The sequence below is a fragment of the Hylobates moloch genome, unplaced genomic scaffold (genome assembly GCF_009828535.3).
Source record: "Hylobates moloch isolate HMO894 unplaced genomic scaffold, HMol_V3 SCAFFOLD_18, whole genome shotgun sequence".
Classification (NCBI taxonomy): domain Eukaryota; kingdom Metazoa; phylum Chordata; class Mammalia; order Primates; family Hylobatidae; genus Hylobates; species Hylobates moloch.
Window position 1 is genome coordinate 8,011,210 of NW_026652293.1, and position 22,822 is coordinate 8,034,031.

The 22,822-nt window shown below is 44.2% G+C and overlaps 2 protein-coding genes across 5 annotated transcripts in view; one reads left to right on the plus strand and one right to left on the minus strand.

Annotated features, from left to right (window-relative positions):
* Positions 1–22,822, minus strand: part of RHEX (regulator of hemoglobinization and erythroid cell expansion) — a 919,952-nt gene that overhangs the window by 270,903 nt on the left and 626,227 nt on the right. The gene's annotated exons all lie outside the window — the stretch shown is intronic.
* On the plus strand, positions 13,197–21,008 carry RAB29 (RAB29, member RAS oncogene family). Of its 4 annotated transcripts, none has more exons than XM_032136707.2 (5): positions 13,197–13,258; positions 16,084–16,155; positions 17,315–17,496; positions 18,111–18,232; positions 18,515–21,006. In XM_032136707.2, exons 3-5 carry the CDS (start codon positions 17,335–17,337, stop codon positions 18,624–18,626), a joined length of 396 nt encoding a protein of 131 aa, XP_031992598.1. In that variant the 5' UTR covers positions 13,197–13,258; positions 16,084–16,155; positions 17,315–17,334; the 3' UTR covers positions 18,627–21,006. The 4 variants fall into 4 exon arrangements, with proteins under 4 accessions (XP_031992598.1, XP_031992597.1, XP_058286410.1 ...); XM_032136706.2 differs by having other exon boundaries at positions 13,215–13,387; XM_058430427.1 differs by lacking the exon at positions 13,197–13,258 and adding an exon at positions 13,451–13,815 and having other exon boundaries at positions 18,515–21,008.

Sequence of the window (22,822 nt, forward strand, 5' to 3'; positions counted from 1 at the left end):
TCAAAAAAAGAAAAAAAAAGAAACATCTCTAAAATGCAGAGATTGTGTGATAGAAAATACAGCATCGCCAGACACAGTGGCTCATGCCTGTAATCCCAGCACTTTGGGAGGCTGAGAGGGGTGGATCACCTGAGGTCAGGAGTTGGAGACCATCCTGGCCAACATGGTGAAACCCCGTCTCTACAAAAATTAGCTGGGCGTGGTGGCGGGTGCCTGTAATCCCAGCTACTTGGGAGGCTGAGGCAGGAGAATCGCTTGAACCCAGGAGGTGGAGGTTGCAGTGAGCTGAGATCATGCCATCGCACTCCAGCCTGGGTGACAAGAGCAAAACTCTGCCTCAAAAAAAAAAAAAAAAGAAAGAAAACACAACAGGCATTTATTGAGAAACTGGTGCATGGGGACACACTCAAGAAGCTAGATGCAGGGTCCTTGCTCTTGAGGAGGTTGTACTCTGGTGTCCATGTGTTAACTCAGCCTCTGTTGGGGGATTGTGCTATGGGTCCAAGCATTTATGGGTTAAGATTCCCTCCCTACAGAGACTTACAATCTGGGTCAAAATAATGACGGCTCTTATTTGTTGAGTATTTCCTGTGTGCCTTCACCGTTCACCTTGTAAGCCCTCAGAAACTTATAATAGACTGACTGCAAAGGGTTTGGAGTCAGATGGGCCTTGGTTCAAATTCCAGCTCTTCTGCCTGTATTTGTATAGCCTGGGCAAATCACTCACCCTCTCTGAGCTTCAGTTTCCTCATCAGTATTAATACTTATTTCATAGGATAATTATGAGACCTCAGTGAGATAATAAACAAAGCACTAAGCTCTGTGCCCAGTATATACTAAACCCAAAAATCCTAAACAATACTACAGTGGGGGAGGGACGAAGGCCTGTGACTGGGTCATGTCAGTACGCTGGCCATGGGATAAATTCAGGGTGGATAAGGGAGTGGGCCAATGAAAAGGGCACCTGATCAAGGCTTGGGAGTCAGGGACATCCTGGAGGAAGCTGAGAAGAATAGGAGTTAGCGTAGCAGAAAATAGGAGAAACAGCTGTCCTGCAGAGGGAACAAGGAGCTGAGCAAGGAAGTAAGCCTGATGCTTTTGGGAACCGCGAATAGCTCTGCGTGACTGGAGTTGGGAGCGCAGATGTTGATAGCACAACCTTATGAGACGCACGTATTTGTGACAAAGCAGTTTTTCTGAGATGGCAGATACAGAAAGGCAGAGTCAGAGCACAGCCCCACTGAGGTATCTCTGACTACAAAGCCTGTGTCGGGAACCACTGCCCACCCAGGACATGCCCCTGTGGGATATGTCACAAAAGTATTGAGCAGATACCGGCTGCAGAACATTTGCTAGTCTCAAAAATCTGCCTTTTATCACAGCCTGTGCTCCAGTACTAACTCTTCAATGCAATGTTAATAAGGCTATTAAAGGTTAATGGAAAGCATATTTGCTTGTTAATTATTATTTATATAGTGTTTCACTACACAGTATACTATACATATACTTTTAAGTGACAGACTCATTTGTAACATCAATATTATCTCTAATAACGCTATGAGATTGATATTATTGCCATTTTACAAGAGAAAAACTGAGGCTCAGAGAAAAGTTAAATGTCTTGCCCAGGGTCATATATTCACACCCAGGTTTCTTAGCCCAGTATATGCCGTCTATGCCTGGAGCCAGATGAAATGGCTGGCCATGGTGCCCCTTTGTGAGGAATATAAAACATTGCTAAAATGATCAGAAAAATGGGTGCCTGTTATCTCAGTTTTGCTTATGAGACACTATACATGACTGCAAAATGTTAATTGTTTACTGAAATAGTATCTCCCAATGGACATTTAAAGTCATGCCTCCAAGGCGCCAGCCTATCTCTGATGGTATTTTTGTAACATAATTACAGGCAGCACTACCAATTCAGAGGTCAGTCAGCTGACAGTCTGCTGAACTTAGTTGTCTCCTTTAGCTAAACTTCAGAAACCGAATAATTCATAGTATAATGCTGTTTACTGTACTGTATTTTTATTACATTATCTAAATATGAAATCTTTTAATATGGCACCCATGAAAATGTCTGGCTTGAATGATTAAAAACAAACAAACAAACAAAACTCTAGAGCCCGGCATGGTGGTACGAGCTTATAGTCCCAGCTACCCAAGAGGCTGAGGCAGGAGGATCAGTTGAGCTCAGGAGTTCCAGTCTAGCCTGGGCAATTTGGTGAGACTCTCTCTTTTCAAAAAAACAAAAATCTCAATAACTAAAGAAAAAAAAAGAAATTGCGGAAAAGTGAAGACAGCTTGGCCAACCAAAAAAGAATGTTTAAACATAATTTCAAAGACTTTATGGCCATATTTATGTTTAGTTAAGTATGAATGACTAATATTATCTAGTCATTGGTGATTTTTTTAAGTTAAATGAAAAACACGTCCAAATAAGTTTAAATGTTATGTCCTGGCCAGGCGCGGTGGCTCACGCCTGTAATCCCAGCACTTTGGGAGGCCGAGGCAGGCGGATCACGAGGTCAGGAGATCGAGACCATCCTGGTTAACACACTGAAACCCCATCTCTACTAAAAATAAAAAATAAAAAAAACTAGCCAGATGTGGTGGTGGGCGCCTGTAGTCCCAGCTACTCAGGAGGCTGAGGCAGGAGAATGGCGTGAACTCGGGAGGTGGAGCTTGCAGTGAGCCAAGATCGTGCCACTGCACTCCAGCCTGGGCAACAGAGCGAGACTCCATCTCAAAAAAAAAAAAAAAAAATTATGTCCTATTCAGTCATATTTATGTGATATACAGTCCTTGTTTTGAACATAAATATTTTGTATTATATTCAAACGTTAAATGAAAAACATGTTGAACAATTGTATAGAGAACATTGCATTAGAAGAGCCCCAAATTGCGGCCTTCTTGGGACACCCACATGTTTATCTGTCTTTTACTTGGCCACAGACTGTCATGAGCATAACTTTCAATCATATTACCTAAATTGTTAACTACTTCACAAATTACTCAGATTTAAAGTATGTGGTTTTTAGGAATTCGAAGTCCATGGAAAGAGAGACTAAAGCTTTAAGAGGTTAACTTTAAGACCTGCCTCAGGTGTCAAAGACGGAATATTAACTACAATCTCCTGATTGGCAGGCCACACACCAAACCACCCTTCAACACAGGCTCAAGAAGGTAGCGGGGGAAGATGTCACCATGGCCGGAAGTGCTCTTAGGGGACCCACTTCCAAGCCAAGAACAAGGCCACTGATCTCTCGCCCTCATAACTCCCATCCTGTGGAGCCAGAATAGTCCATCACATGCCCACTCATGCTTCTTCTCATGCTTCTACATTCTATATCTCTCGCTTAGCTTAACATCTAGGTTGTCTTTTTTCTGCATCAGGGTCACAGCTGGCTGCCAGAATCCTCTGGGATGACCCAGGGCTTACCTAGAATTTCTCCTGCTTCTCCAACCGGACACAATTGCCAGGCTGCCTTCACCAATCAGGGCAGATTATTTTTTTTTTTTTTTCTACTTCAGTAAGTAGGGGTCCTGTTTTCCATCTTTGGAACGAGGAAACTCAGAAAACATGCTGAGGATGCTGTACTCTTCTGGGACTCCTCCCTCATCCCCACACCCAGCTTAATTTTTTAAAATAGTTGTAATTAGAGGTAGACAGACATAGTAATAGATTTGGATCCCAGCTCTCTCAGCTTGTGGCCTTAATTAGCCTCTTCTGGTCCCCAAAATGGAACAATAATGCCCTCTCTGTGGGGTTGTTAGGCACACAGAAGATTCGATAAATAGAAGCTTTTATGATGATGATGATAAAATGTGGGTTGAATTAGTGGTGGTAATAATATGAAGGAACTGGTGAATGAAGAAGTGGATAGCCCTGGAGCGATGCTGGGTTTTTTTGTGGGTTTTTTTTGTTTTTGTTTTTGTTTTTGTTTTTGTTTTTGTTTTGAGACGGAGTCTTGCTCTGTCGCCCAGGCTGCAGTGCAATGGTGTGATCTCGGCTTACCGCGACCTCCACCTCCCGAGTTCAAGTGATCCTCCTGCCTCAGCCTCCTGAGTAGCTGGAATTACAGGCATTCGCCACCACTCCTGGCTAATTTTTTTTGTATTTTTAGTAGAGACGGGGTTTCTCCATGTTGGTCAGGCTGGTCTCGAACTGCAGACCTCAGGTGATCCGCCCTCCTTGGCCTCCCACAGTGTTGGGATTACAGGCGTGAGCCACCATGCCCAGCCAATGCTGGGTTTTATCCATCTGTGACATGGGTGCAGCTGAAGCTGGACAACGCTGAGCAGTGAGGAGGACCAGCCCGTTTCACAGCTAGGTTTCCACTGGGCGAAGGCTATGACACGGCTAAGCTAAGCCAACTATGACCCTGAGTCCAGCTGCATCCTCAGAGGCTCAGAAACCTAGTCCCATTCAGACGTCATCCCACTCAAGGAGGCTGAGAGACCCACACACCCCCAGAGGCTTGTGCATAAGACCAGATGCCAGCTGGTCAGTGGACTGGACGGACACGTCAGCCTGACCAGCACATTCACTCCTGGAAGCAAACCATATGGGAAGGCAGATGATCAGAAAGTACCTGGAAAGTCAGGAATCCTAATAGAGAAGTTAGTTTTAAAACTCAAAAGTCCAGCAGGCGCCAGGCCTTGTTATATTTGGCTGCATGAGTCTGCACAATAGGGATACCTGACAGAGGGCCAGATATTCTCGTAAGACTCTGGTCCCTCTGCCAGACAGAGCCCAAAGAAGTGAAGCCAGAATTCTTGCAGAGTCTCCTTTCTTTGCCTCTGAGACCTTTCTTTGGATCAGTGCATTCCTTCTTTAGGTGTGTTTATACCTTGAGTCAATGTCACCTCCTGCCTGGGCACCTCTCATTACACGTGGATTTCACAGTTTATCTCTGAGAGGGGTGGGAGGACAGTGCTACTTCCAAGTTCTTGGCAAGGAGGGGCAGGTTATCAGTGGGTAACTAAGGATGGCCTATGGGTGCAATAATTTCTGCTTTTCTCACCTCCTGGAGAGTTGAAATAACGTAGGAAATTAGAACAGTCATGTCCGTGTTGGAAGGGAACTTTATTTTGTTTCACAGATGAGACTTTCCTGTGCCATACTGACAGTTGGGAACCACACAACCAGTTCTTTAAAGCAAAATTTTCTCTTTAGTTTTCACTTTTTTCCTGACTTCTTTCCCTGGCCTTTATTTGGGGTGGAAGGAGGGTAGCCACAGAAGGAGGCAAATGTGACAAACAAGGCAGTGAAAACTATAGCTTGATGTTTTCCCTAGATACTCCCAGGCCCAAATCTGGCCTAGATCCTTGGCACGGGCCAGCAGAGGAATGATTGGCAGGCTGCCCTTTGAACTTGCCAGGCTCTCTGTCCCGAGGGTTTCCTTGGGCACCTTGCTGCTAAGTCTTCCGGCTGAATGCTTAGCTGGGTCACAGGCATTTCACCAAGCTGCCTGCCCCTCCTCAAAGCAATAGCCAAAAAGTTATGATCATCGAAGTGAGTCTGGGGGTTGGGGCTGAGGAACAGCTGTAGCCTCTTGACCTGACCCTTCTCTGGGTCTGTCCCTCTCCTCTGTGCTGCTGCTGGGCCATTTGCTATGTCACTTCAGTCTTCCCTTCATGTTACAAAGCATTTTTCCACTCTGCTCCTAGGACAATGTTGGAGGCTCTGGAGATTATATAAGCTGTCTCTCTCCTATTTGAAGTCAAGCTCCCAAGTCCTTAGGAGATTGCCTAGCACCAGATCATTTCTTCAACAAGTGTTCATTGAATTCATAGTGTAGGCATCACCAATAGCTATCTGACATCAGCAACATACTAAGATGCACACCACATCCTCTGTGTGGGGCTCTTGCCCAAAATGTTTCTTAAATGAAATCTTGAGGAAACAAACAGACAATCCAGGATATGAGACTTTCTGTAAGACAACTGGCATGGACTCTAAAAAGAAAGTCAAAAAAAAAAAAAAAAAGGCAAGGGATTGTTATAGACAGTACTGTCCAACAGACCTTTCTGTGATGATGAAACTAGTTTATGTCTGTGCTGTTCAATATAGTAACTGCTAGCCAAATATGGCTGCTAAGCACTTGAAGTGTGGCTAGGCAACAGATGAGCTGGTCTTTACATTTATTTATTTTAATTAATTACTTTAAAAAATTTGTTTAGAGGTGGGATCTCGCTATGTTGCCCAGGCTGGTCTCGAACTCCTGACTGCAAGTCATCCTCCTGCCTCAGCCTCCTGAGTAGCTGAGATTGCAGGCAGGAGCCACCAAGCCCAGCTGATTTTATATAATTTAAATGTAAATAACCACACATGGCTACTGGCTCCTGTATTGGACACAGCATACTCCTAAGATTGAAAGAGACTAAAGAAATAGAATAACCAAATTCCATGTGTGAAACTTCATTGTATTCTGGATGAGTGGTGAGGAGAAAATAAGAAAAAAATATTGGGGAGCTATAGAGAGATGTAAATGTAAACTGTTTGTTAGATGATATTATTGGATTAAGGTTAATTTTCATAGATGTAACAATGGCATTTTGGGCTGGGCAAGATGGCTCACTCCTGTAATCCCAGCACTTTGGGAGGCCGAGGCAAGCAAATCACTTGAGGCCAGGAATTAGAGACCAGCCTGGCCAACATGGCAAACCCCATCTCTATTAAAAATAGCTCGGTGTGGTAGCGTGAACCTGTAGTCCCAGCTGCTTGGGAGACTGAGGCAGAAGAATTACTTAAACTCAGAAGGCAGAGGTTGCAGTGAGCCAAGATGGTGCCACTGCACTCCAGCCTGGATGTCAGAATGAGACTCTGTCTTTAAAAAAAAAAAAAAGATAATGGTATTTTGGCTTTGTAGGATAATTTTATTATTAGAAGCTGCACGTTGAAGTATTTAAGCTTGAAGTGTCTGCTACTTACTTTCAAACAGTTCAACACACACACAAAGAGACAAAGCAGATATGGCAAAATGTTAGTAATTGGTAAATCCCGACGAAGGACATATTAGTATGCATTGTACTGTTAACTTTTCTATGGGTTTGAAATTTTTCAAAATAAAAAGTGGAAAGTAAAAAGTAGAAAAGAGAAAGGCAGACACATACGGGAAGTGTGATAGTTACAGAGCAAGGCTGACCCCTTTCCCCAGCTTCCAAACTATATGTTCCAAACATATACCAGTTGACCCTTGAACAACACAGGTTGGAACTGCACAGATCTGCTTACATACGGCTTTTCTTCCTCTTCTGCCACCCCTGAGACAGCAAGACCAAACCCTCCCCTTTCTTCCCCTCCTCCTTGGTCTATTCACATGAAAATGCCAAGGATGAAGACCTTTATGATGAACCACTTCCACTTAATGAATAGTAAATATATTTTCTCTTCCTCATGATTTTCTTAATAAATTTTATTTTCTCTAACTTACTTTATTGTAAGAATATAGTATATGATACATATAACATACAAAATATGTGTTAATTGGCTGTTTATGTTATTGGTAAGACTCCCAATCAACAGTAGGCTATTAGTAGTTAACTCTCGGGGAGGCAAAAGTGACACATGAATTTTCGACTGGAGGGTAGGTAGGCGCTCCTAACCGCTGAGTGGTTCAAGGGCCACTATATGTGCAAATCAATTGTTTGGCACCTTGAATGTGTGTTCTCTTTCTCTTATTTATAACCATCTCTCTTAAAAACCGAGATCAGAACTGCAATTTAGTGTTGAAGAAATACACCTTTCAGCCAGGCGCAGTGGCTCATTCCTGTAATCCCAGCACTTTGGGAGGCTGAGGCAGGGGGATCACTTGAGGTCAGGAGTTCAAGACCAGCCTGGCCAACATGATGAAACCCCATCTCTACTAAAAGTACAAAAAAATTAGCTGGGCGTGGTGGCAGCCGCCTGTAATCCAAGCTACTCAGGAGGCTGAGGCAGGAGAATCGCTTAAACCCAGGAGGTGGAGGTTGCAGTGAGCCGAGATCGTGCCACTGCACTCCAGCCTGGGCAGCAGAGCAAGACTGTGTCTCAAAAAAAGAAAGAGAGAAAGAAAAGAAAAGAAAAAAGAAAAGAAAAGAAAAGAAAAGACAGAAAGAAAAACACTTCTAATCCCCATCAAAGAAATGATGACTACTTTGAGAACTGTGACTTTCAGGGAGTACCAGAAATTTGCTAATCTTCCCTCTTAAATCTTAACTCCCAACCTTTCCGATTTTGGAGGCTAAGAGTAGTTCCTTTCACAGATGATCAGGAGCAAAGTCAAAATTTTGAAGGAAAAATTTACTTTTTTCTGTTTTCTTTGAGACACACTGGTTGCCTGTATAAGTTAAATAGTTATAAATTGGTCGCATAGTTAAGTGACCAAAGTGCAAATAGAATATAAATGCTACAGGCCGGGTACAGTGGCTCACACCTATAATCCCAGCACTTTGGGAGGCCAAGGCAGGCGGATGACAAGATCAGGAGTTCCAGACAGCCTGGCCAACACGGTGAAACCCTGTCTCTACTAAAAATACAGAACTTAGCCAGGCATAGTGGCACGTGCCTGTAATCTCAACTACTTGGGAGGTTGAGGCAGGAGAATCACTTGAACCCGGGAGGCGGAGGTTGCAGTGAACCAAGATAGCACCATGACGAGATTTCTCAAAAAAAAAAAAAAAAAAAAAAGGCTGGCATGGTGGCTCATCCTGTAACCACGCGGCTCACGAGGTCAGGAGATCAAGAACATCCTGGCTAACACAGTGAAACCCCGTCTCTACTAAAAAATACAAAAAAAAAAATTAGCCGCCGGGCGCGGTGGCTCACGCCTGTAATCCCAGCACTATGGGAGGCTGAGGCGGGTGGATCACGAGGTCAGGAGATCGAGACCATCCTGGCTAACACGGTGAAACCCTGTCTCTACTAAAAATACAAAAAATTAGCCAGGTGTGGTGGCCGGCACCTGTAGTCTCAGCCACTCGAGAGGCTGAGGCAGGAGAATGGCGTGAACCTGGGAGGCGAAGCTTGCAGTGAGTCGAGATCGCACCACTGCACTCCAGCCTGGGTGACAGAGCGAGACTCCGTCTCAAAAAAAAAAATTTTTTTTAAATTAAATAAAAAAAAATATGCTATAGGTGACCAAAATGTTTATAAATAAGTAGATATTTAAGTCAGGCCTTGAAGCACCATTTCTCAAAGTACCATTTCTCAAAGTGGAGCCTGGCGTAGCAATCACATGGGTACTTGTTAAAAATGCAGATTAACCTGGGTCCTCCCCTAGCCCTACAGAATCAAAATGTCGGTATTTAACAAGTACCCCAGGTAGGTGATTCTTATGCACACTAAAATGTTAGAACTTACAGTGACCTTTAAGACAATCCACTCCCACTTAGTGAATAATATGGTTTCTCTTCCTTTTGATTTTCTTAATAATATTTAAGTAAGATTTAGATGTGTAGAAAGAAACCTGAAGAGTATTCTGAAAGGTGATGCATCCTGGACAAAAATAGAAAATAAAAAATGACATTGGGCTTTAAAAGAGCATAAGGAACCTCACCTTGTTGGAAGGAGGAAACTCCCATTTGAAGTCCGGTGAGATAAAATTGGTTAGGTAGTCTGGGTCAGGTGCATAGAAAGCTTTGGACACCAGCTTCAGGGAGGTTGGCCTTTTTTTTTTGAAAGACAGTTGGTAGATAAGGAAGAACAAACAATGGCGTTTTAGGAAAACCATTCTGTCCAGTTGTAGAAGGGGAGTTAAAAAGAAAATAAATTCAGGGAGACCAATAAACAGGTTACTGCAGTAATCCAGGTGTGAGATGGTGAAAGCCTGAACTAGGAAAGTGTTACTTGTTGATTACCTGGGTGACAAAATTATCTGTATGCCAAACTCGCACAACATGCAGTTTACTCGTGTAACAAACCTGCACATGTACCCCTTGAACCTAAAATAAAAGTTGGAGTAAAAAAAGAAAGGAAAAGTATTACTGAATATGAAGCAGAGAGGATGAGTGGGAGAAACCATTTACTGAAGAAACAATCAGACATGGTAACTGACTTTTTTTAAAAGGGTATAGACCAGGTGTGGCGGCCCATGCCTGTAATCCCAGCACTTTGGGAGGCTGAGGCAGGTAGATCACTTGAGGTTAGGAGTTCAAGACCAGCCTGGCCAACATGGTAAAACCCTGTCTCTACAAAAAATACAAAAATTAGCCAGGCTTGGTGGCACGCGCCTGTAGTCCCAGCTACGCAGGAGGCTGAGGCACAAGAGTTACTTGAGCCCAGGAAGCAGAGGTTGCACTGAGTCAAGATCATGTCAATGCACTCCAGCCTGGGCAACAGAGTGAGACTCCATCTCAACAAATAAATAAACAAATAAATAAATAGGTATAAAGGGATATGTGTAAAGGAAATAATAATGCTCAGAATCTGAAGTCTACATGGAGGCGAGAAATGAAGAGACCAGTGACAGAAATAGGGAAGCTGAGAAAAGGAGCTATTTTTGTGGCAATGTAGTAAGAGGAAGGATGTGGCAGGACATCCAAGTAGAGGCACCTTTTGGGCAGCTGAATATCACTGATCAGAGATAAAGAACAAAAAAAGTGTTAATGGTAGCTATGATAGCGGTTATCACCAGTGCCGTGAGTATTCCTTCAATAAGGGCTGACACAGAGAACAATTATACTTATTGGGTATAGTTATCAATCTTGGCTGGCAATAATGCCTGGATGCAATCACTTTATGACAGTTACACATGCTTTCTGATCTCAGTATTTACCATAATAAATCTGCTCCTATAATTGAGGCATACCGCCCTCAAAAATCTATTCGTAAACAGGATTGGACCCAGTTAGAAAAAATGAACATACTTGTTTAGGAAGACTGCATTGCAGAACAGGCAGAGATGCTGCACAACGATTCCTATGGAATCATTATTAATTGGTCCCCTAAGGGGATATTTAGCTTGAATTGCACCTCTCAGTCTGCGTGCCACGGCCACACTATGTTCAGCTGGTCTGAACAAAATGGTCAGATGGTAGATATAATAAGAAGTACAGCAAGAGTTCCTATTATCTGGAACCATGGAGGTATAGTGGCACCTCAACCTCAAATGATATGGCCCGCTATAGGAGCTCAACATAAGGATTTAAAATTAAAAGAACAAATATTTAAAGCATCCCAGGCACACCTGACCTTAATGCCAGGAACTGGAGTGCTTAAAGGAGCTGAAAATGGATAAAAACGCTTGGAAGCTCTGTGATTTCAGTGATGATTGTGCTTTTAATCTGTGTTGTTTGTCTTTGTATAGTCTGCAGATGTGGATCCTGACTCCTGCGAGAAGTAGCTCACCGTGACAAAGCTGCCTTTGCGTTTATCAATTTGCAAATCAGAGAAGAGGGACATGTTGAGAGCAGGCCCTCCAAAATCTGGCCATAAACTGGCCCCAAAACTGGCCATAAACAAAATCTCTGCAGCACTGTAACATGTTCATAATGGCCCTAACGTCCACGCTGGAAGGTTGTAGGTTTTCGGGAATGAGGGCAAGGAATACCTGGCCCGCTCAGGGCGGAAAACCACTTAAAGGCATTCTTAAGCCACAAACAATAGCATGAGGGATCTGTGCCTTAAGGACATGCGCCTGCTGCAGTTAATTAGCCCAACCTATTCCTTTAATTTTACCCATTCCTTCGTTTCCCATAAGGGATACTTTTAGTTAATCAAATATCTATGGAAACAATGCTAATAACTGGCTTGCTGTTAATAAATACGTGGGTAAATCTCTGTTCAGGGCTCTCAGCTCTGAAGGCTGTGAGACGCCTGATTTCCCACTTCACACCTCTATATTTCTGTGTGTGTGTCTTTAATTCCTCTAGCACCGCTGGGTTCGGGTCTCCCCAACTGAGCTGGTCTTGGCAGAATATCACTGATCAGAGAAAAAGAACAAATAAAGTGAAGATAGATCTTTGACACCAAGGACAATTCACTAAAGAGTTTATAGAATGATTGACTCAGAGACCAAGAATTGAGCCTTAGAAAATACTTAGAGGGAAATGGGATGGAGAGAAACCTGAAAGAAAAAGATAATCATCGGAGAAGTAGGGGGATGACAAAGAAAGAACAGCATCATAGAAGGCATAAGGGAAACATATGTCAAGGAGTGGTCAACTATGTCAAAACGAATAGGAACAGAGAAAACTGGATCCTTAAAGATGAGTAGCTTGGCCTAACCTCCTGTACCTGGGTAACAAACATTCTGGGCAAGATATATTGCGAACCATGCTGATGTTCTTTTGCCACAAAACATAAGTGATAGCCTCTCTACCAAGAGACCTAGATTTCATAGTGTCTGGTCCTGGGCTGTTTTCCCATGGCCCTGCTGGTTCTCTTCCTCTATTCCTAGAAAAAGTGTAGAAAATGGAGCTCTATTTGCTTGCCATTGAGCTCATGTCCTGCCAACTTCTACCTAAATGACAGTTAGGTCAGTAAAGCTACAGGCTGAGAAATTAAAATTATTTGCCAAACACTAGTTTTATGATTATCTATTAACAACAGCCACAACAAATCGAGAAGGATTCCCAGTGTATTTCAATTAGCTTCTAGCTCAAGTGGTACATGAGTAGTATGGTTAGAATAGGCATTGTAGAAGTATGAATGGAGAACTGCCCCTTGTTTTCTGTCTATCTTTATTGTTATTGCTGGATATTAAATGCTGTAACTTTTGGCATAGGTTTTTTCCAAAGAATGGTCTCTTGGGTCAAGTTTTCCTGAACTTGCCTGGTATTGGGCAAGTTCATACAGAAAATATGAGTCGTTTCACAAAGTCCTGGGCTTGTCTATCTATTTGAAGGAATAGGAAATGGACTTCACTTGGAGCATGATGGATGAGGCTTGGGCTTTTACTAATGAAATAAGTTTTAATCTTAACTCCGTTAAAACTTTAAAGACAGGAGAAAACTACCTGGGGATGGATTCAGGCCAGTGAGATCACGTTGCATAAATCTCCTCTTAAGGGATCTTTACTGACCTAGAATTGTTTCAAAATAAGATTCCGAACTGTTGAAGGAGTTTGAAGCCTTGAAAACTTGGTGTAGGTTTGCTTAAAACAAAATAATGAATACACTACATTTCCCAGGAGGCTTCGCGGGTGAGCCTCCGCACTCGGCTGGTTCTCTTTACCGCGAGGAAAGCTGGGAAATGTAGTGCTCCAGGCAACCCTGCACGTGACGCTTGCGGAGGAAGGGGAGAGAGGCGCGGGACGGCGTCTAGGGAATCGAGGTGCCGGCTGCTCCTTCCTCACAATTTGGTTTGTGCTGCAAGGGGAGGGTCCTCATCATCTGGCCCCAGTGGTGTAATTAGCTGACTGGGATTCAGTCACTGACTTGGAGCCGCTCCGGGGAAGTCCCGGTGGGTGAGGTTCCGCGGCGCCTGGTCCCGTTTCTCGGCAGTCAGGCCAGGAGGGGGCGGGGAAGGTGCGAACAGCCGGGGGCTCGGAGCTCGCGCCCCACCCAGGTTGCGGCCGCCCGGGGAGGAAGCGCGTATAGGTTGAGTGCAAAGTTTCCTTTTTTGCTTTCTCGTCAGAGCAGCTCAGACAGGCGGTGGGTGGGAATGCCTCACTTCAGTTTGAAGAGGGTCCGGAGCCAAAGGGGTTAAAACAAGCGACCCCCCCCCACCCACTTCCCGCCTCCCTAAAACGCACACCCCGCTAGCCATGGGCAGCCGCGACCACCTGTTCAAAGTGCTGGTGGTGGGGGACGCCGCAGTGGGCAAGACGTCGCTGGTGCAGCGATATTCCCAGGACAGCTTCAGCAAACACTACAAGTCCACGGTGGGAGGTGAGACGTCTCTGGGGGGAGGGGGAGGAGGAGGCCCCGACCGCGGACTCGAGACTCGAGCTGGGGACCCAAGTGGGGTGGGGATTTGCTGTCGGTTGTTGGGTCCTTCTTCGGGTCAGCAAGTACTGTCTGGGAACCTAGATGGTGTAATTGCCGGGTGTTTGGTTTACACGCCTCTCTTGAGTTTCCCCAGTTAGATTTTCCCAAACTGAGCCCACTGCCAGGAGAAAAGGTAAGAGCAAAGGAGTGAAGATGAGAAATAGGGAAGGGAGGATGAGGATGAGCAATTGCTGTTTATTGCAGGCATACTGTGAACTCAAGTCTCCAGCCTTTCAGCTGTCCGGCAAATATCTCCAATCAGCAGAAGCAGCTGAGATCCTCTGTGGGGCCTCCTGGTTAGGTGCCGGCTGGGGCAGTAGTCCTGCCCCTCTGTTGAGGAAGGAACCGCAAGGTGTTTAACCTGGCTTCAGGGGGAGAATGAAGGAAGCGGAACTGGTCTGAAGGACTCTAGCTTTGTTGTGGAGCTGTGGGTGGGATGGAAGACACAAAATCCCCGAACGAGCCCCTTGGCTACGTAGTCAGATGCCCATGAGGGCTGATGAGCTGTTTTTGTCCGTTGATTGCTTAAATAAAGGTAACCAAGGAATTCTTCCAAGAATGTGAAATACACCATTTCGCTGACCTATCTTCCCACCACTTTTTTCCTCAAACTGGAGAAGGTAGGGAGGAAGGGAACACCGAGTTCATTCATTTCTATCCCGGGTGTGGCCTTTGGACTCAACTATTTTTTCAGAGGCAGAAATGCCTTATTGTTAATTAGAAGGTATTTAGCTAGGAAGAGCTGGTGATGGGGGAGAGTAACTTAAAATTTTATTTCTCTCTGTTAAAAGAACTTGTTTTAAGGGGGGAAAAACTTGTACCAATGGAAAAATTGAAAATGTGTGCTCCTGTTCATATGGAAGTTTAAAAAGAAATTAACAAACATTTACATTGCAATTGAAACATTCTCCTTAAGAACCCCCAGTAGGGCCCAGTGCGGTGGTTCATACTTGCAATCCCAGCACTTTAGGAGGCTGAGGCGGGAGGATTTCTTGAGCCCAGGAGTTCGAGACCAGCCATGGGAAACATGGCAAGACCCCCCCCCACCCCTACAAAAATTAAAGAAAAAAGTAGCCGTGGTCCCAGCTACTCGGGAAACTGAGACAAGAGGATTGCTTGAACTCTCGGGAGGTCGAGGCTTCAGTGAGCCCTGTTCGCACCACTCACTGCACTGTAGCCTGGGCAACAGAGTGAAACCCTGTCTCAAAAACAAAGGAACAAAAAATTTAAGTCTGGCAAAATTAAAGGTTCAAAGTTTCAGACACTCTATCCTGACCGCTCTGCCCTCCCACTCCTAAATAATATAAGGGTCCCTATTTCACGGATTTGGGTTAAAAGTGGCCTGCTCTTAATAGTTAATTTTTAACAATTGCTGTAGTTTTCCTTTAGCAAAGAATATAATTGGCTAATTTTTTTTCAGTGTTTAGTCTGAATTTCCCTTAGCTTTGATTCCTGTCACAGATGTGAAAGATAATATTTCCAAACCTCAGAAACTACTCTGTTTCTCTCCTTAGCCAAAAGCTTTTCCCCATGGAATACTTACTCAGCCTTAAGGAGTCTCAGCACCTGCAGACTTGGTGGTAGATTCCAGCAGGACTCTTCAGCAACATCCATGCAGTGTCTTCTTCTTGGGACTCCTCTGGGACCTTTTCCATTTATTCCATTCTTGCCCAAGATAATACCTGCAACCTTATGGTGGGTGTAGAGTTCCCCGGGGTGTGTTCTTTTCATAATACAATTTGATTAGAAACCAACAGTGAAATTGAATGTGGAAGATACAAAAGCAACCACACTTGTCTCATTTCCCCCTTCTCCCCCATCACCCCTTCCCTGAGAAAACCCCCTAAATCTCCCAGAAACTGTTTAACCTGAGAATGAGAGTTGTTTTCCTAGTTACTCCCACCCTCAGTCTTGGAGACAAATAGCAAATAAATGAGCTTGACAGTAGAGGAAAAGCTGGAAACCCCTTTGGAGAGTGAGTATGAATCATCTGTCTCACACTAAATACACGCGTGTGGACTCATCTCAGTGAATTGAGGGCTTAAAGATAAACATATGGGATTGGAGTTGTGTTTCCATAGGGTTTCACTGCCTATTTGATTTGAGTTTATCCCTATTAATTTTTTTACAGTGAAATTTTATTAAAGTATAATGTACATATATTTTCAGTGGATTTTGCTCTGAAGGTTCTCCAGTGGTCTGACTACGAGATAGTGCGGCTTCAGCTGTGGGATATTGCAGGTAAAGTGGGAGGGCTAGATAGGAACAAGGGAAGAAATTTTGATTTAACTAGAAAGCTCTGAGAAAAAAATGGGGCAGCAAAGCCAGAACTTGTTTTTCTGAAGCTGGAATGATTGAGCTGCTCTGAGGACATGCGAGCTGAATAGCTGCAGAGTTTTTGTAGATATTTTGCCCTGAATAGATCTGGAGCAGTCTCTATGTGGATGGAGAGGCTGGCAAGGTGGTGGATTGTCCAGACTATAAGTGGACACTCCCACAGCAGGGGAGGGTGCTTTTTCTAGGTTTAAGGCTGACCTTGGTGAAAAACAACATCCCCAGAAAATAGATACAGTAAAAATAGTGAATCCTTACTATGTGCCAAGCATTCTTCTAAGTATTTTAAATTCACTGACTCATTAATCCTCACACCAACCCTATCATAAAAGCTACTGCTGGCCGGGCGCGGTGGCTCACGCTTGTAATCCCAGCACTTTGGGAGGCCGAGGCGGGCGGATCACGAGGTCAGGAGATCGAGACCAGGGTGAAACCCCGTCTCTACTAAAAATACAAAAAATTAGCCGGGCGTGGTGGCGGGCGCCTGTAGTCCCAGCTACTCGGAGAGGCTGAGGCAGGAGAATGGCGTGAACCCGGGAGGCGGAGCTTGCAGTGAGCCGAGATTGCGCCACTGCACTCCAGCCTGGGCGACCGAGCGAGACTCCGTCTCAAAAAAAAAAAAAAAAAAAGCTACTGCTTTTGGAGAATTGCTTGAACCTGGGAGGTGGAGGTTGCAGTGAGCCTAGATTGCACTCCAGCCTGGGCAACAGGAGTGCAGGAAACTCCGTTTCAAAAAAAAAAAAAGCTACTGCTTTTATCTTCACTTTACAAATGAGAAATCTGAAGCACTGAGAGCTTGATTTGCCCGAAGTCAAATAGTATGCAGCAGAGCAGGGATTTGGACTGGAGCAATCTGGGTGCAGAATCTGCCTTGGAAATAATTGGACTTCATTATCCCTTTATGGGATAGAAAACCAAGAGTCAGAGGGGGAAAGTGAGTGGCTCCCGCTGCCACATATGCTTACTGCCCTGTTCTACAAGGAATGGGGAGAGGCTGAGGTGTTACAGAGGATGCAGAGGCTGGCTCTTGTGTCACCTTCTTGAGAACTCTCCCCTTTCTCCCCAGGGCAGGAGCGCTTCACCTCTATGACACGACTGTATTATCGGGATGCCTCTGCCTGTGTTATTATGTTTGACGTTACCAATGCCACTACCTTCAGCAACAGCCAGAGGTGGAAACAGGACCTAGACAGCAAGCTCACACTACCCAATGGAGAGCCGGTGCCCTGCCTGCTCTTGGCCAACAAGGTATGTGGCCAATCTCAGAAAATGGTCCCTAGCCTCTATCTGTGGTTAGAAAGGAAGTAAAATGCTCTCTGATTCTGGGCATCCATTTCCCCTTCTTAAGTTGGCAGAATCATCTCTACCTCCTTTCAAAGGATGTTGAGGGTGAGAGTTTTTTTTTTGTTTTTTTTTTTGAGATGGAGTCTCGCTGTCTTGCCCAGGCTGGAGTGCAGTGGCGCGATCTCGGCTCACTGCCAGCTCTGCCTCCCAGGTTCACGCCATTCTCCTGCCTCAGCCTCCCGAGTAGCTGGGACTACAGGTGCCCGCCACCACGCCCGGCTAATTTTTTTGTATTTTTAGTAGAGACTGGGTTTCATTGTGTTAGCCAGGATGGTCTCACTCTCCTGACCTCATGATCCACCCGCCTCAGCCTCCCAAAGTGCTGGGATTACAGGCATGAGCCACCGCGCCCAGCCGTGGGTGAGACTTTCTTTGGGAAGAATGTTGATTGTAGATTTCCGATGCTGGTGTTCTTATCCATTGGTGGAAAAATGTTTAAAATCCACAGTATCTGAGCCATATTCTTTCTTAGTTGCAGGAAGTTTATGATACTGCCTTTTATTTTTTCTCTTTGCCAGTGTGATCTGTCCCCTTGGGCAGTGAGCCGGGACCAGATTGACCGGTTCAGTAAAGAGAACGGTTTCACAGGTTGGACAGAAACATCAGTCAAGGAGAACAAAAATATTAATGAGGCTATGAGGTAAGTAGCTCATGCTGATAGGCATGCAGATGATGTATCCATCTTCCACGGTGGCCCTGTGGACCCTCTTTTCTTATTTCTGAGCCAACAATGACAGACTGAGCCATTGGAATGCCAGCCCCTAAAGGTCAGGGATACTGTCTTTCCTGAGATAACTGGGGACAAAGGGGCATTTAAACCTTCTGGCTTTACCAAATACTCTCTGATGATAAGTCAGACTACGTCTGCCATTTCTGCTTTTCCTCCAAAATAAGCTTCTCAGGCTTATTTTTTGTCTTTTAGAGTCCTCATTGAAAAGATGATGAGAAATTCCACAGAAGATATCATGTCTTTGTCCACCCAAGGGGACTACATCAATCTACAAACCAAGTCCTCCAGCTGGTCCTGCTGCTAGTAGTGTTTGGCTTATTTTCCATCCTAGTTCTGTGAGGTCTTTTAAGTCTCTTCCCTTTGGTTGCCCACCTGACAATTTTATTAAGTACATTTGAATTGTCTCCTGACTACTGTCCAGTAAGGAGGCCCATTGTCACTTGGAAAAGACACCTGGAACCCATGTGCATTTCTGCATCTCCTGGATTAGCCTTTGACATGTTGTTGGCTCACGTTAGTGCCAGTTAGTGCCTTCGGTGTAAGATCATCTCATCAGCCCTCGATTTGTGATCCGGAATTTTGTGAGAAGGATTAGAAATCAGCACCTGCGTTTGAGAGACCATAATTCTCACCTACTTCTGAGCTTATTTTTCCATTTGATATTCACTGATATCATGACTTCCAATTGAGAGGAAAATGAGATCAAATGTCATTTCCCAAATTTCTTGTATGCCATTGTTTCAGATTCTTTCTGTCTTGGAATGTAAACATCTGATTCTGGAATGCAGAAGGAGGGGGTCTGGGCATCTATGGATTTTTGGCTACTAGAAGTGACCCAGAAGTCACTATATTTTTGAAACTTCTAAAGTCATAATTAAGTTTCTCTTGTCTTGGCATCAAGAATAGTCAAGTTTTTTGGCCGGGCATGGTGGCTCATGCCTGTAATCCCAGCACTTGGGGAGGCCAAGGCGGGCAGATCACATGAGGCCAGGAATTCGAGACCAATCTGGCCAGCATGGCAAAACCCCATCTCTACTAAAAGTACAAAAATTAGCCAGGTGTGATGGCACGTGTCTGTAATCCCAGCTACTCTGGAGACTGAGGTGGGAGAATCGCTTGAGACTGGGAGGCAGAGGTTGCAGTGAACCGAGATCATGCCACTGCACTTCAGCCTGGGTGACAGAGCAAGACTCCGTCTCAAAAAAAAAGAAAAAAGAATAGTCATTTTTAAACTACCTATCTCATGCAATGAAAGCATTTTCTTCCACAAAGAGCTTAATCCTCATGAAAGGATTGCCTAATGTCTCCTATTTGCAGGTTTCTGGGCTGATGATGTCTTAATGCATAATACCGCAAGTGACATCAGTTGGCTGTGATGCTTCGAAATAGGTCTGCTCCTCACAGCTTTGGGAATCTGAATGGAAGAAGAAAAGAGAGAAGTTAACAACCTCCACTGGGGCAACTTTGTGAGCATGTAGGCACTTAGTCATAGGAAACATATTACGTGCAGGCCCTAGCCTGGGGGAGGAAAGTAGATAGACAAAAAATCATTAGGTAATTTAAGTACTATATTGGGCAGGGCTTTTTAGTATCAAATCACTACTAGACCATTTAATTTGTTAAATTATCTCTAGGATGGTGATTTATAACCTACCCAAAGTTATAGATATTCTTACTAAACTCAGAGGCCTGAAGTTCTTTGATAGACCTTAAATAAGTGTCCTAAGTCAGTGGTTCCCAAATCTGGCTGGTCAGGAATACCTGGGAAGTTTGTTAAAATTTTTTTTTAAATGTTTTAAGATTTTTGGGTCCTGAGCCGGGCGCGGTGGCTCACACCTGTAATCCCAGCACTTTGGGAGGCTGAGGCAGGTGGATTGCCTGAGATCAGGAGTTCAATATCAACCTGACCAAAATACTGAAACCCCGTCTCTACTAAAAATACAAAAAATTAGCTGGGCGTGATGGCGGGCACCTGTAATCCCAGCTACTTGGGAGGCTGAGGCAGGAGAATCGCTTGAACCCAGGAGTTAGAGGTTGCAGTGAGCTGAGATGGCACCATTGCACTCCAGCCTGGGCAACAAGAGTGAAACTCCTTCTCAAAAAAAAAAAGAAAAAAAGATTTTTGGGTTCTGACCTCAAACCTACTGAATCAGAATTTCTAGGGATGTAGCGTAGGAATGTGTTGTTGTTTTCAAAGCTTCCCTGGTGATTGTGATCAGCCTGGTTTGGAAACCATTGCTGGAGAACTTTGTAAAGATACAGAGACCCAGACCTTTTGTATTTACATTTAAATACAAATACAAATCCTGGGTGTCTATACGCTCTGTTAGCTTTTCAGGTGATTCTGCTACACAGACGTTGAAAACCACTACCCTAAGAGATCAGAGGCCACATATCAGAGAGAGAAAAGGGGCCAAACCTTTGGTGGTTTGTTGTATGTGTTTTTTAATGCCAATTATTTTAACTTGCACAGTCTTCTGAAACCTTGTATTAATAGTTCTCTTTTGTATTACCATTTTCAGGTAGGGTTTTGATCACTATGATTCTGAAGATAATAGTGGAATAGCGAATTTCATTGATATGAAGAGATAATTGATTTTCATTCATTGGTTTGAACACCTGCAAAATCACAAATAAATGAGAACTAAGTCTTGTATTCATGGTAGTTATTGGCCTTTAATGTGAGTTTGTCAAAGTGCTGTTTTTATACTGATAGCTCAAGAGGATTGCGGAAATGGAGACTTTATTTTTTAAATACCCTTTTCTAAATTTTCGATTCAAGGGGTACGTGTGCAAGTTTGTTACATGGATATACTGTGTGATGCTAAAGCTTGGGTTTGTGTTTAGCCTGTCTCCCAAGTAGTGAACATAGCACTCAGTAGGCAGTTTTTCAACCCTTACTTCCTCTCTCCCCACTTTTGGGAGTCCCCAGTGTCTGTTGTTCCCATCTTTATGTGTGTGTCCAATGTTTACCTCCCACTTACAAGTGAGAAATGCGGTTAAATACCTTCTTTTAAAATGAAGGTAAATATTATTCTGTTTACCTGTTAACTTACTAATACCAATTGCTTAGATCCATCTGCCTAGTACCAATTCAGTACTTGATGTAACATGCCAAATTCTACTTGGAGATGTGACCTTTTTGAAAAACTGAATGTGCTTTCTTTTCCCATTTGCTGACTCAGGATTTACCTGCCTTTTCAAGCATTGCGAGAGGCTGGCCAGCCAGCCAGCCAGCCCTTCTGGATATTCTCTCCCAACTGGTGAACATTATAGGCCTGAAACAAATTAAAGAAGGAACTGAAATATACCTAATTCCTCTTTGTGCCCCTATCCATAAAAGAAAAGCAATTATGATTAGGAAAAATAAAATATTTACATGAATGGAAATGTGATGCTACTAAAAATAATTAGGTCTTATCATTCGGATGCTACCTCTTTGGTGCATTCAAAAGAGGTAGCGTCCAAAATTGTTTGGAACGTAGATATCGTAGCCCCTCCCTAGAGGAGGTCCTATGTTTGAGACAAGATTCCTCTTCAACCACTCAGGTGGCTTTTGGCCAAAAAGGAAACGTAGTTCCCCCAGAGTGTTCTCAGAAACCCTAAGGGAGGGCTGAGAACACAGCTGTGGGGTAGTGTCTTCCCTGGCTTTCTTCTTTGAACAGAAGAAAGTTGGTCACTTAGCTGAGTGACCAAATAAGTGGGGCAGAGGAGATTGTAGGTCAGGGAAGGCCCTTTAGCTGTAAAGAATGGTTTGCTGCTTTATCACTACTATTGAGCCAGAATTACCCCAAGATGTTTCCCTAATTCACTTTCTCCAGCTAGGGTCCCTCACTGTTTCCTGTTATCTCCAGATTTAGCTTTTTCTGTAGGTGGTCTCTCTTCGGTCCTCAGGATACTGTCTCATCTAACGTGAGGCCTTTCTTGTCTGATACTTTTGTAGGCAGTGGCTAAGGCCATGGTTAGAGGATGTAAAAATTTCCGTGGAATTCTGTAAAATCCAGTAACCAGATTGCCCAAGGAAACAAAACTCAATGCACTTTTCCCCTCCAACCTTCTGTTTGTTTGTTTGTTTGAGACGGAGTCTCGCTCTGTCACCAGGCTGGAGTACAGTGGCACGATCTCAGCTCACTGCAACCTCCGCCTCCCACGTTCAAGCGATTCTCCTGCCTCCGCCTGCCAAGTAGCTGGGACTACAGGCGCCCGCCACCACGCCCAGCTAATTTTTGTATTTTTAGTACAGACGTGGTTTCACCATGTGGGCCAGGATGGTCTCGATCTTTGACCTCGTGATCCACCTGCTTCAGCCTCCCGAAGTGCTGGGATTACAGGCACGAGCCGCTGCACCCAGCCCTCCCCTCCACCCTTCTTGGTTCACTGTGTATAGGAAGATTTCCTCAGCTGTGTAAGTGACTCATCTGTTAAAGCCAAATAACCCCCAAAGCTGCAGGTTAGAATAGGCAGGAAGTCACTAGAAAATGAGGTATTCTGGAAAGAATT

Excerpts from the sequence above, each read along its gene's own strand:
- RAB29 (XM_058430427.1), top strand. The coding sequence starts at position 13,692 with ATGGGCAGCCGCGACCACCTGTTCAAAGTGCTGGTGGTGGGGGACGCC. Across the intron at positions 13,816-16,083 it reads CTACAAGTCCACGGTGGGAG|TGGATTTTGCTCTGAAGGTT; the intron begins GTGAGACGTCTC and ends ATATATTTTCAG. Across the intron at positions 16,156-17,314 it reads TCAGCTGTGGGATATTGCAG|GGCAGGAGCGCTTCACCTCT; the intron begins GTAAAGTGGGAG and ends CTTTCTCCCCAG.